This window comes from Colossoma macropomum, unplaced genomic scaffold (genome assembly GCF_904425465.1).
Source record: "Colossoma macropomum unplaced genomic scaffold, Colossoma_macropomum, whole genome shotgun sequence".
Lineage (NCBI taxonomy): Eukaryota > Metazoa > Chordata > Actinopteri > Characiformes > Serrasalmidae > Colossoma > Colossoma macropomum.
The window spans coordinates 11931093-11944527 of NW_023494790.1; the positions used below are offsets into that span (position 1 = coordinate 11931093).

The window sequence follows — 13435 nt, forward strand, 5'->3', positions numbered from 1 at the left end:
GAGAGGCTGACGGTTTTTTTCTTACCAATGAAGCTAAAATGTAACAGGCTAAACCGGCTAAGCCGCTCCTGCATTATTCAATATTAGGCTTTAAATTGACGTTGTGCACCACCATTAGCTTGACATACACACAGTAAATTGTATTAAGATGCTAGTTAAAAAAGTTAGCATTATTGTTGTAGTAATTTGGTGCACAAACATAACTTATAAGTCAAAGGTTTGCACCTTTTACACATGAAACACTGCTATATTTTTCTATTTTCAATATTATATAACAAAAAAAATAAAACATGAAATGACTGCAATATACAAATGATGGGAGACAAACTTGTCCTCCCTCAGTGCTCCATGGTTGTTTGGTAACAATAACATATTCTAAACAAACTACATTTATTGGTGAAAAAGTTATTATTAATAATTCTAACTTTGAAAGTTTGTGTTTGTATTTTATATTTTATGTTGTTGCTGTTTTATAAAAGAAACAAGTCACTCGATGCTGTGCATTACAATGATTTTATCACGCTTAAGAGGGACTTAGTCTGCTTCACGTTGTGCCTAAGAACTCCACTTACCCGTGATAAAATCACAGTACCACACAACCTCCTGTGGCTTACTGCTTTTGTTATCTTTTTGAAAGAGCCTGCTTTATGGACGTGGTCGACAATGTTCAGCTTCATACAGTCCGAATTAATTTAGCTTTGTTTCACCTGAGGGAAAATAATGTGCCCTTTTATCGTTTTAGCACCTTTCACACAAACTGATAACTAATCATTTTCCCTGATTAATCCATTAATCAAAGACACAATGGACTGATTAATCAATTCTGGAAATATTTATTAGTTGAAGCTCTAGTATAATGACAAGTAAAGCTGAAACAAATTGAATACAAGCACAAAGTATACTCCGTATCTCTTACCTCCTCTTCATTTATCTGCACTTTTAATCTGATTGGTGTTCCATCATCCATTTGATCTTCTGCCTCCACTTCTAGGGAGCCAGTCTGTTGCTGTCGACGACGGGCAAACTCTTTCAGCATGTCCCTGACAGCTAGCTCCGCATTACTCTACAAACACACACATACACATTTATGATGTTAATACTGCAGACTCTACTTTTTCCACAAAAAGTACTGGGCAAAAATCAGAGTCCACCCTTCATTTAAGTTCCAGTCATACAGCCATTCAGAACAAGTTATTCATTTTTCAGAAGATAGTGAAAAAACAGGAGTGTTCAAAAATTACCAAAAGACACAGAGAATATAGGACTCCTAACAACCACCTGCAAGAACTGTTAGGCCACCAAAACTGTCCCATCAGGTAAACAGTACTTAAAGACATAGTACAAAATCAAGCTCCACTCTTGCTTCAGATCTGAAAAAAATCCACTGGTGTTTCTGTCCATCCTTCCATACTACTACTAATAATAATAAGCCTTATTTGTATAGTATCTCTCCTGCATAAAAGCAGCTCAAAATGCTTCACAGAGGATTATTAATAATAATAATTAAACAAGAAACTTTAAAAAAAGCAGATATAGTAATAATATAAACAACATCAATAACAATACATTTTCAATAAAAAAAATCAAATAATAAAATAGTAATAAAAAATAATCACTTAAAATAAATGCAGCAATATTCGGATTAAAAGTAAGTAAAAACTACGGAATCATGAAAGTTGCTGCTTCTTGAATTAAGTACTGATGTTGTCTGTCTAATCTCTTTTGGTAAATTGTTCCTTTTTTTGATGCATAAAAAACAAAAGGCTGCTTCACCCCTCCTTTTCTTTTTAAATTTTAATTTCCATGGTGAGAATACAACTCAATGCGATGGATCTGAAAGGATGTGTATGTGTGAAAAAGCCGTTACTGAAAAACAGAAAAAGACTAAATAGAAGATATCAAAGGAGCTGCTGGTGAACTCAGAATAATGGACTGCCCACCCCAGAGTTCAGACCTCAACATCACTGTGCTCAGGATTACTTGAATCGTGAGAAGCAGAAAATGCACCAACTTTGAACTTTGGAAACGTGGAAAAATATTCCTGCAGATTTCTTTGAGAAACTGAAAGCAAGTCTCAAGAAAATGAAGGATAGTCTCTTTTGCACACATACAACAACAACAACAACAACAACATTTATTTGTACAGCACTTTTTACAACTAGTGTTGTCTAAAAGCAGCTTTACGGAAAAGCAGTTTATGGAAGGAAAGCAGTTACCTGAATGTACCCCATATATGCCTGGACCACAGCCAGCCCATAACAATCAATCAACTCCCCCACCAGCTGGCTTCCTCTCTGATTGGCAGCCACCTGAGCTCGCAGGTCTGACAGGTTGTCATGGAGATTACGTGTCCCTGAGCATCCTGGGTACTGAGCTGGAGCCAGCAGGGCTTCGGTGACAGCTGAGGAAGAAAAGACAGACAGAACAAAGAAAGCTGTCGAACATGATGATGATGCGCACTTTATGAGATAGCACAGAGATCATGGTGCACTAAACTTAATATTAAATTCTAGACAAAAATTATAAGATAATCCTTAATAATATTGGAAAAGCAAAAAGTTTTTACACTCCAGAGATTTTTTATAAATACTGCACATGGAGTATTGATTATATTGCACACAGGAAATGGTAATGAATTTCACAGTTTATGTGCTGTAGGTGTGTGAGGTCTAATGGGGGGTGGAGGAGGTTCTACTGGGAGCAGTGCTGGTTGTAAAGTCTAACAGCAGCAGGAAGGAAGGACCTGCGATAGCGCTCCTGCACACACTTGGGGTGAAGCAGCCTGTCACTAAAGGAGCTGCCCAGTGCTGCCAGAGTCTCATGCATGGGGTGGGAGCTGTTCTCCATCATGGATGCTAGTCTGGCTAACATTCTCCTGTCTCCCACTGCCTGCACTGGGTCTAGGGGGCTTCCCAGGACAGAGCTGGCCTTCTTAATGAGTCTGTCAAGTCTCTTCCTATCGCAGTTGAGATGCTGCTACCACTCCATTAAAGATGGTTGATGCCACAACGGTGTCGAAGAAGGTCCTCAGGAGCACCCCTGCACTCCAAACGACCTCAGTCTCCTGAGCAGGTAGAGTTTGCTTTGGCCTTTCTTTAAAGTGCACTAGTGTTTTCTGACCAGTCCAGTATATTGTTAAGGTGAAAACCCAGGTACTTATAGGAGTCCACTCTCTCAATGTCCATTTCCTGGATGTTCACTGGTGGAGGGAGGTGAGTGTATCTGCGACAATCCACCACCATCTCTTTGGTCTTCCCTGCATTGATCAGGAGGTGGTTCCTCAGACACCAGTCCACAAAGTCCTGGGTCAGTTCTCTGTACACTCTGTTGTCCTCATCTGTAATGAGTCCGATGATTGCTGAGTCATCAGAGAACTTCTGTAAATGCCAGTTTGGTGAGCTGTACATGAAGTCTGCAGTGTACAGGGTGAAAAGCAACGGTGCCTGGACTGTTCCCTGCCGGGCCCTTGAGCTGCTGACCACACACAGACCCCGTGACCTCACATACTGTGGTCGGTTTGTGAGATAGTCCAGAATCCAATTTGATAGGTGCTGATCCACCCATGTATTCTCCAGCTTGTTCCTCAGGAGCCTAGGCTGTATGGTGTTAAAAGCACTGGAGAAATCAAAGAACATGATTCTCACAGTGCTCCCAGGCTTCTCCAGGTGAGAAAGAGCTCTGTGTAGGAGGTTAGGTGACCACGTCATCCATTCCCATGCCAGGTTGATAGGCAAACTGAAGTGGGTCCATAGATGAGCTCCCCAGAGGGCGGAGATGCACAAGGACGAGCCTCTCTAGCGTCTTCATCAGTTGCGGTGTCAGTGCCACCGGCCTGTAGCTGCTGAGGTCCTCCGGTTGCTATGTCTTTAGCACTGGTACCACACAAAATGTTTTCCACAGTTGTGATACCCTCTCGAGCTTCAGGCTCATGTTGAACATGTGTTCAACTATTCTACACATCTGATCTGCACAGGACTTAAGGAGCCTGGCGCTGATGCCATCCGGACGCGCAGCTTTCCTCACTTGGATCTTTCTGAGCTCCTATATAGTTTGTAAAAAACCTTCCATTCTAAATAACATAGGTAGATACAGAAGACCAAGAAAGCAAAAATGCTTGTGCCTTTTATTTTTCACACAATCAAATTAGCTATGATTACTTTGAAAATCAGTCTTGCATATAGTTCTTCGTAACACAGGAACACTAAGAGTTGATTCAAGTTAAACCTACTGCTATGATCATCTAGCACTGTCACTTATGTCGCTTTAAGAGATGCACAGTAACCCAGAACTTTTCCAGACATTACCCGAAGGAGCTGTATGTGTGAACGCAAATGTCCAAATCAGTTGTACCGGACATTCCCCCGGGCTTTATCCTGCCAACCCCCTAGTACAAAGTGATTAGGCAATGTGGAGGACAAAAGTAAAAACTGAAAAGAAATGAAGACGACAGGGACTTATGATTGTACCCGTCTATATTCAGTTAAGGACAATCTCTCACCCTTCTCTTGGAAGACTCCTTCGGTGACAAGTTTAAAGGTAGTGAAGACGGCACCTTCCTGCTGTAGAGAGGTGGAGTGGGGGGGCATAGAGCCCGGGGTGATGCCCCCTATATCAGCATGGTGCCCCCTACTGGCAACAAAGAACACCGGGCCACTCACACCATGCCGAAATACCTTCAGATCACACAGAGAGAGAGGGAGAAAGAGAGAGAGAGAAAATGGACATGAAAAAACAACTGGCTGGGAATAATTTTAGCCCCCCAAAAAAATTTATCAGGTAAAACCATCAATGATGTAGGCGTAAAAGCAACAGCAGGGTCATAAAAATGATATGCTCAATAATGATGTCTGAAAACTGTTGGAAAATACTTGTGTCACACCACTACAAAAATTCAGTACAAGACGTTAGATAATATAAATATGTTACAAGCTATTAAAGACTATATCAGTTAACAATAAAAAGCCTGCTAAATCAGGCTGAGGTGGTGCTTGATGGAATCTACCTAACTTAATAGTCAATAGTCACTTTCTGGCTCACATTTGATGCTTTACAATTTTTACTCATATCCACATTGTTTACTTCAGAGCTAAGCCTCAAAAATGTGACATGAAACAGAGTTGAATCCATCAAAACAGAAATGAGTCAGTGATTTTACTGGAGTGATGACGGTGAGGTCAGGCAGATGACTGCCTCCAGCACACGGGTGATTGCTCAAAATCACATCTCCCTCTTTCAGACTGCTGCCTACGGCCTTTAACTGAGAGAGAGACAGAGAGAGAGAGAAAGAGAGAGAGAGAGAGAGCGAGAGAGAGAGAAAGAAAGCAAAAACAGTTATATGTCATTTTTGGGCCTCATTCAAAAAGCTCCAAAGTCTGGGCTCAAACACTCCTTGTAACTTCAGCATTAATGAGCGGAGCTAAACTGTAAAAAAAAAGGTAGATGTACACTATATGACCAAATGTATCCCGATACCCCTTGCTGGACACATGAATTCAGCTACTTTAAGGTGAATACCATGCTGACACAGGTGTTCAATTGCACACACACAGTTTGTATAATCTCAGTAGAAAAGCATTACCAACAGTATAAAATGCTTTGGAGCAGCCACACATGAGGCTAAGGTCTCCATGCCCAAAGCCAGCAACGACTTGAGAGGTATAAAGCTTTTTTGGAGTGTTGGAGCTCCATCCAATACCTCTGGGATGGAACTGATCATCCAACATCAGTACCTGACCTCACCAATGCTTATGTATTCCAACATCTAGTGTAAAGCTTTCCCAAAGGAGTAGAGACTATAAGCAAATGTTTTGCAGCTTAATTTCCATATGTGGAATGGAGCATTATCCACACCTGATACTGTACGGTTTCCTGCATGGCTCCTAGATGTACAGGTATGTGCGGCGCGTTAGACACTAAACCGCCATCAGGCCCGAACACGGCACAGGAGAAATCCAAACGCTCTTTAATGTTAGTGGAGATGGACGTCCTCTGTAACACACGACCCATCTGCTCTGTGTTGGGGGGTGGGGGAGAGAGAAACAGAGAGAGAGAAGGTTTTAAGCTCTGACTTTGAACTAGTTAAGGAGAATGATCCAAATAATAACTAATATTATTTTTTATAATATTATATTAAAAAGAAACTCCGCAATGTGGTTTGTAGAAATTATTATGAACTTCAAATATAAACAATGTTTGTATCTGGTTGTAATACTGAACATGACAATGTATTATATTGGTGATGTTTAAATTTAAATTGTATTATATTGCATTGTTTGTGTTTCTATACAAATAAAAAATTATGTTTATGGCAATAGAGAACATTAGAACTGAAGTGTATTTTTATCACGTTTTCTCTTTTTTTTAATAATTTCCGATGATGTCTGCTCCCCTCTCTATCCATTCTTCTCTCACCTGCTATACTCATAAAGCGATGAGAGAAGATGGACAGTTGCACTGTGTTCAGGTCCGTCCCTAACACACACTGGGTGTCTGTTCCCACGGCGATACACACATCCCCACTTGTGGTCAGCTGGGCTGAACAGCCTGGTTCCACCAAAATGGTGCTGGACAATTGCAGAAGCACAATTGCAAAAGAATTTTGTGATGATATGCTCTCTGTCCACTTTATTAGAAAGCACTCTTTTGTAGCTCCACCCTGCTGGTGTACAATTAGATTGCTGTTGCAGCACTTATGTTATCCATCCTCTAGCACTTCACCAATAGTGTGACCACAGTTTCTGACCAAACTTCTGACCACAGAGAATGTCACATATTAACTGGATATTTTTGGGTGCTGGTACACTCTTAGCCTAGCAGTGACACTGATGGTGTGGCCTATACACCTGTACCAGCGTCACACACTCATTATCATGTCGGTGTCACTGCTGTGCTGAGAATGATGGTGCACAGATCTTGATAGTGCATGGGGATCGGGTACCATCCAGTGGTCAGAAACTGACCACAGATGAATAGGGAAGAAGGGAGCTGATGAGTTGTACAGCAAAAGATGGTTACAGTCTGTAACTGTACACCTACACAGTGGACCTCCAGTCGTATGCAAATGGTTGAATACGCAAATTACATATTTTGTTGAATTTAAAGCATAGCCACTACAGGAAACACTGGAAGCAATGACGAGAGCCATGACAGGCTGTATGAGGACGGCCCCTGAGCCCCATGCACTGATGAGAGCCACAAGAGGGCAGTGTGTACTGACGAGAGTCGCACAAGGATGGTACCCGAGCCCTGAGCTATTGATTTTGTTTGAAGCTACTCCTAAAATAATTTGACTAAGGAAGCCCAAACATTTGCATACAACTGTACAGGGTATGTGGAGCTCATAATGTGGGCATTTGTTGTATGCTCTCATGGATGTTTACTGACACATGTACATTTCAACATATACGCTGTTATACGCACCTGTTTTTATCGATGATGATAGCTGGACCCTCAATGCTGTAGCCACAAGACAAATCCTCCCACATGTACACACTGGTGTCCAGATAGCCCTCCTCAAAGTAACACTTGGTCATCTGGGTCAGAAAACCATCACAAAACAAAATCACAAGAAAGCTCCAGGGCAAACTGCAAAGACATGTAGAATCACACCTTTTCTGTTTCTCAGATATTCCTTGTGAACAGCATAATAAAATATAGTTTTGGTTTCAGAAATGAGGAAAGTTCACCATGATCATGCCCACAGTGTTGAATTTCTAAGTTAAAATAAGTTAACACATCATTTACAGAGAACAGGCTTCTACACACTAAGCCACAGTTAATTTAATATATTGAGAAAAATAAAAATAAAACTTTAATTGTGGCCTGTGCGAAAGTTATGGAACATTTTATGCTTTATTTTTTCCAATATGTTAAACTCAGCAAACAATCTCACAGTGTGCACTAAAATTTGCCAGAAAATGCCATACCTAGGTTTGTTCACTGTATAGGATGTGCTAACTTATTTTCACGGGAGTGTGATAATGTTAGAGCCTTTAATACAAAATTAAGCTTGGTCTGTAGTACTTTGGTTGGTGCTGGGGATCCGTGTCCTTCTTTGGCCATGGTCACAGACTTAATGCCAGATTTTCCTGACCCTCGCACACGAATATCATCTACCATTATAGGCCGGTCTGCAATGGTAAAGCCAAATTCCTTCATGTAGCTGTTAACAGGAAACAAAAAGAATTCAGTTAAAAAAGAACAAGAGCAGGGGTTATTAAATGAATGATCCCGTTTACATGGAGATATTCTAATTATAACCCTTGTAAAGAGTAAGACTGCAAGGTACGGATATAAAACGCGAAGTTCAAAAAAGTTGTTAGATAAGTATGAAAAGCAATAAACCATTATTAAATAATGGTTCTGGATGGGCAGCAATTTTTTTGTTGTGTAATTAAAAATAAATCTGAATTCTTCTTTAAAAAACATACCTAAAATACAAATTTACAAAAACATCATTAACTTTAGTGCAAAGTGCAAAATAAACAATAATTAAATAGCTGCTTACATCACAACTGATGTTTATGCTCTGTAAGGCTGTTAGAAAAATAGTCAGCACTCCCTGAACAGCTTTTACACAGACCTACAAAACAAATCTGTATATATATATATGACATAATTTATAGTAGTTGCTACATCATTTATAGGACTTAACAGTAGTTACTGAGTAATTTATAACAGTTACTGAAAAATGAATCAAGAGTTTAAGGGGCTAAACATTAACAGATGTCTTAAGGGCTTATCAAACACACAGAAACAGTGTTACCGTTTAGTAAAGGCGGTGCGAAAGTCTCCAGATTGACAGGATTGGGCATGAGCAGGGTAGCCGCTAGCATTGACCATTAAAGCACAGTCTGTTCCCTCATATCGCATATGCAGGAACACTGCTGTACTGATCTGAGAACTGTATGACAAAGCACAGTTAACACATTTTCAGATGTCACATTGATTTATTTAATTAATTATACATTATTAAATATTGACCATCCACTTTTCAGAAACGTCTACCTTATAGGTGTAGGCCTATAAGCTAGAAGTACAATTAAGGTGTACAATTACAAAGTGGCTCCGTGGTCAGAAACTCAGTCTCTAACTGTACACCAGCAAGGTAGAAAGGGTTTTCTGATGAAGTGGACAGGAAGCGTTTATACTACCTTGATTTATTGTGTGTATACCTGCTGAAGCCGCGCTGATGCAGCGTGCTGTGGCAGCGCTGGGTAAGCTCCTGAATCCTGTGGTCCAACTCAGAGTAGGAATCCTCATTATACTGCAGAGAGCACGGCTCCTGAACCTCCTCTACTACATCAGCCAGAGCTAAACCATATGCTGAGAGAATTCCACTGTATCTACATACACAGAGAGACTGAACATGAGTAAACTGGGGAGAAAAAAGGGGCAAAAAGATGAAAATAAGTGATGAGAAATGATGAAACAATGATGGGTTTAAACCAGGGCTGTCACACTATGGATGTCAGCGTTTTCCCTAATTTAACACCTGATTTAACTCATCAGCCAATTAGCAACCTCTTCAGTACAGAGCTGGGCAGAGGCGATACTAGTCCCATTTTACTGGATCATGTGTTTGTCCCACAATAATCACAGATAAAAAGTCAGTTCTTAAGCTGTGAAGATTCTTATTTTAACATTGATTGCTGGGCTAAACTACACAACACACTACATTTCCTATAGTGCCTTTCCTTTGAACGCTTTCAGTTTCCATAGTTTGTTGTCAGCATGGAGAGTGGACGTGGACACACTCAAGTATTTAACAGCACAGACATCCAAACCTTTGTCTATCTACATTTAATTGCAAGTTAGCCACAGAGCAGTTAAATGTAAAAGCTTAGGCACCCATGGTGAAATGATATGTTTTGTTGATTTTCTCTGTGAAAACATGTTAACACATCCTCTACAGAGCACACAGTTCTGTTGAATTTAACATATTGGGAATAAAAATAAAACATAAAATGAGGCCTGTGCAAAAGATAGGCCACATTTATGTCTCAGCGAATAAATAAAAATTGTGCACTAAAATTTGAGTGTGCCCTCTCTGTAGAAGATGTGTTCATTTTTTTCACTTAGAAAATCAACAAAACATGTAATTTGAACAAGGGTGTATGCTTGGGGACTGCACGCTTGGGGCTAACCACCTGCAGCCTACCTAAATCAAACACATTTAAAAGTTAAATATTAACGTTAACAGCTTATGTAACGTAAATGAATTAAATACAAGAGCAATAAAAATAATGTATTTAATTTTCAAATAAAAGACATTGAAACTATGTCTTCTAACTAGCTAACTATCTAACTAGCATGAACCGATGAGGCAAAAACAAAAACACACAACTGCCCTGTAGGAATAAGCATCAAAGACTTGGTGGTGCAGCGTGTCACCTATGGCACTGTATGCAAATACACTATATGGCCAAAAGTATGTGGACACCCTGCCTAACTTTTAAGTTCAAGTGTTTCAGCTACCCCCACTGCTAACAGATGTATAAAATCAAGCACAAAGCCATGCAATCTCCATAAACATTGGCAACATAATGGGTTGCACTGAAGAGCAATTCCTGTCTTGCCAGATCTGCCACGGTCAACTGTAAGTGCTATTATTGTGAAATTCTTTGCCTATAAGCAACTACAGTTTAGCAACGCAGACTCACAGAGCAAGGTTGCCGTGTGCTTAAGTGCCTAGTGCAAAAGAGTGGGTTTGGCGGATGCCAGATGAACACTACCTACAATACATACATACATACGTACATACATACATAGTGCCAACAGTAAAGTTTGGTGGAGGAGGGATAATATTCTAGGACTGTTTTTCAGGGTTTGAGCCCCTAAGTTAATGCCACAGCACACAAATACATTTTAGATAATTATATGCTTCCAACTTTGTGGCAACAGTTTGGTAAAGTCCTGTTCCAGCATGACTGAGCCCCTGTGCGCAAAGTGAGGTTCATAAAGTCATAGTTTTGACAGATTTGGTATGGAGGAATTTCAGAGGCCTGCACAAAGCCCTGACCTTAATCCCACTGAACACCTTCTCATCCAACATCAGTGCCTGACCTCACAAATTCTCTTCTGACTGAAAGGGCACAAATTCCCACAGACACACTCCAAAATCTTGTGGAAAGCCTTCCCACATGAGTGGAGACTGTTGTAGCTGCAAAAGGGCAGCAACTTCATATTAATACCCATGGTTTTGGAAAATACATACATATATAGGTGTGATTGTCAGATGTGTATATACTTTTGGCCATAAAGTGTAGATAACCAATAGGTATTAGATACAAACAGGTACAACAAAGCACAGACGCTGCCGTGCAGGACGTACTTGTGTATGAAGACGGTTTTCATGCCTAAAGCTCGTGCGATGGCGCAGGCATGCTGACCTCCGGCTCCCCCGAAACAAGCCAGCACATGCTGAGATGTATCATGACCTTTTGCCTGACATGAGAAAACACAACTTTACAGAAGTAACTGGCTAGGGATGCAAAAATCATCTGAAGGTGATGACTCAATTTTGAGTTGATAATAACTGATTAGAATAATTAGGATGCACGAAAGAACTGTGGGCCAATATTTGTCATGTACACCTGATAGTGATACATAAACATTTATAAAATGTAGAAATAAAAAATGTAAAAACACAGATATTTTAGCACAGTGGCCCAGCACCTAACAGTTCTGTACGTACAATAACTGCATCATCAAATATCAGATCAAAATCTCTTTTAAAGCAATTATCTGCCAATATTGATATAATGTGCATCCCATCCCTAATGATGATACTCAATAAGTATGCTTTTTGTCTGTAAAATTCAAACACAAAAATCGAGTAGTTCCTCCAGACACACTTGTATATTTGGTGTATATAAACAAGTAATTGAGAATTTTATCAAAATAACTGACTCATGGTGACATTTTCACAATGCACTGAACTATTTCCTACAGAATCATAAACACCGTGTTTACTTATATATCATGTACACTCAGGTCCATTAAGATAATAACAAAGTTTTCGTTATGTTAGTCTTCCACTGCATGTTGGAGTTAAGTACTGACTATGAACCTAAAATGCAGCCTTTCAGCATTAATGTGAGGGTATTTACACCCAAGTCAGCTGAACAGTGCAGGAATTACAACCATTTTTATACACAGCACCCCTTTTTTTAGGGGCTCAAAAGTAACTGGTCAGTCGGCTGCTCAGCTGTTGCGTGGTCAGGTGTGTGTGAGACTCCATAATTATTTCACTGACAAGTAAACAAATAAAACATCTATAGTTTATCTGAAGTGTGCCATTTGCATTTGGAATCTGTTGTTGTTAATGCTGATCAATATGAAGTCCAAGAGCTGTCACTGCCAGTGACCACCACAGACATAGCAATACCATTAAGTGTGGCCAAATCAATGCACTGGTGAGCTTAGAAACACCAAAAGGCTTTCCTTCATGAAAAAACACCTCTTCACATCACTTGGCCAGAACGAGGCAGGTGCACCTGTGTCAAAAGAGCATCACCAGCACTTTGAGCTCATATTCATTATTTCATTTCAGCTCCAGTATGCTGTGGTAGACAGTTAAAATTACAATAACTTTGTCAATTTCCAAACATTTATCGACCTAAGTGTAAAAGTGACAGCATGACTCATTTGCAGGCTAAAAGTATTACCTGTGTAAGTGCTCTGATTGGTCGACACATGGCCTCATTTGCAACTCTGATGAATCCCATCGCTACCTCCTCCACGCTCATTTCTGATTTGCAACCTTTTGGCCCATCGCTGTTTGACTGGCCGGCTCCGTTGGCACTGTGCTGTGACTGGTTGGTGGAGAGGAAGTGGTTGATGTCATGGGTGAGCTGCTGAAACTGCCTTATCGTTTCCTCCATGGAGAGCGGCTCGTTCTCTCCAGGGCCAAAGATGTGAGGGAAGAAGTCTGGCAGCAGACGTCCGAGGGCCAGGTTAGCGTCAGTGACCGTGAGAGGGCCCCCTATAAGCAACAAAGGTGATCCTTAAGTAGTGAAAAATGGTTTTCCCCAGCGCTTTGTTTAACAATTCAGGTTATTCAGTATCTACCATGAAACCAAGGTGTAAGTTCTGTACTAACAAAAGTGAAGTGTGGACGTGTATAAGGACCCTAAGGGGCTAAATGTATTTAAAGAAAGTGAATTAATTTTGAAAGAACCTGTGGGGTTCAGTTATAAAAAGACTACAAGACTAAAACTATAGAAATGTGAATTAGACTATAGAGACCCCCATTATTTGTTGCAGCAGAATGAAGTTTTCACCTTTTCTATAGCAGGCAGGACCTGGGTGAGCACCAGCTGAGTCGGGACCAACAACAAACATCCCTGACCTACAGAGAGAGAGAGAGAGAGAGAGAGAGAGAGAGAGAGAGAGAGAGAGAGTGAGAGAGAGAGAGAGAAATCAATATAAAGCA

At 40.4% G+C, this 13435-nt stretch overlaps 1 protein-coding gene across 2 annotated transcripts in view; it reads right to left on the bottom strand.

The window, feature by feature from the left end:
- oplah (5-oxoprolinase, ATP-hydrolysing) overlaps window positions 1-13435 on the bottom strand; it is a 39585-nt gene that overhangs the window by 10490 nt on the left and 15660 nt on the right. For both annotated transcript variants that reach the window (XM_036572125.1, XM_036572124.1), the window contains 13 exons: window positions 13284-13351; window positions 12669-12985; window positions 11333-11445; window positions 9174-9344; window positions 8765-8902; window positions 8023-8161; window positions 7420-7532; window positions 6412-6563; window positions 5851-6011; window positions 5156-5257; window positions 4499-4673; window positions 2217-2401; window positions 917-1063 (listed from right to left, as the gene is read on the bottom strand). In XM_036572125.1, the coding sequence (XP_036428018.1) occupies window positions 917-1063; window positions 2217-2401; window positions 4499-4673; window positions 5156-5257; window positions 5851-6011; window positions 6412-6563; window positions 7420-7532; window positions 8023-8161; window positions 8765-8902; window positions 9174-9344; window positions 11333-11445; window positions 12669-12985; window positions 13284-13351 (1981 nt within the window). The remainder of the gene's footprint in view (window positions 1-916; window positions 1064-2216; window positions 2402-4498; window positions 4674-5155; window positions 5258-5850; window positions 6012-6411; window positions 6564-7419; window positions 7533-8022; window positions 8162-8764; window positions 8903-9173; window positions 9345-11332; window positions 11446-12668; window positions 12986-13283; window positions 13352-13435) is intronic.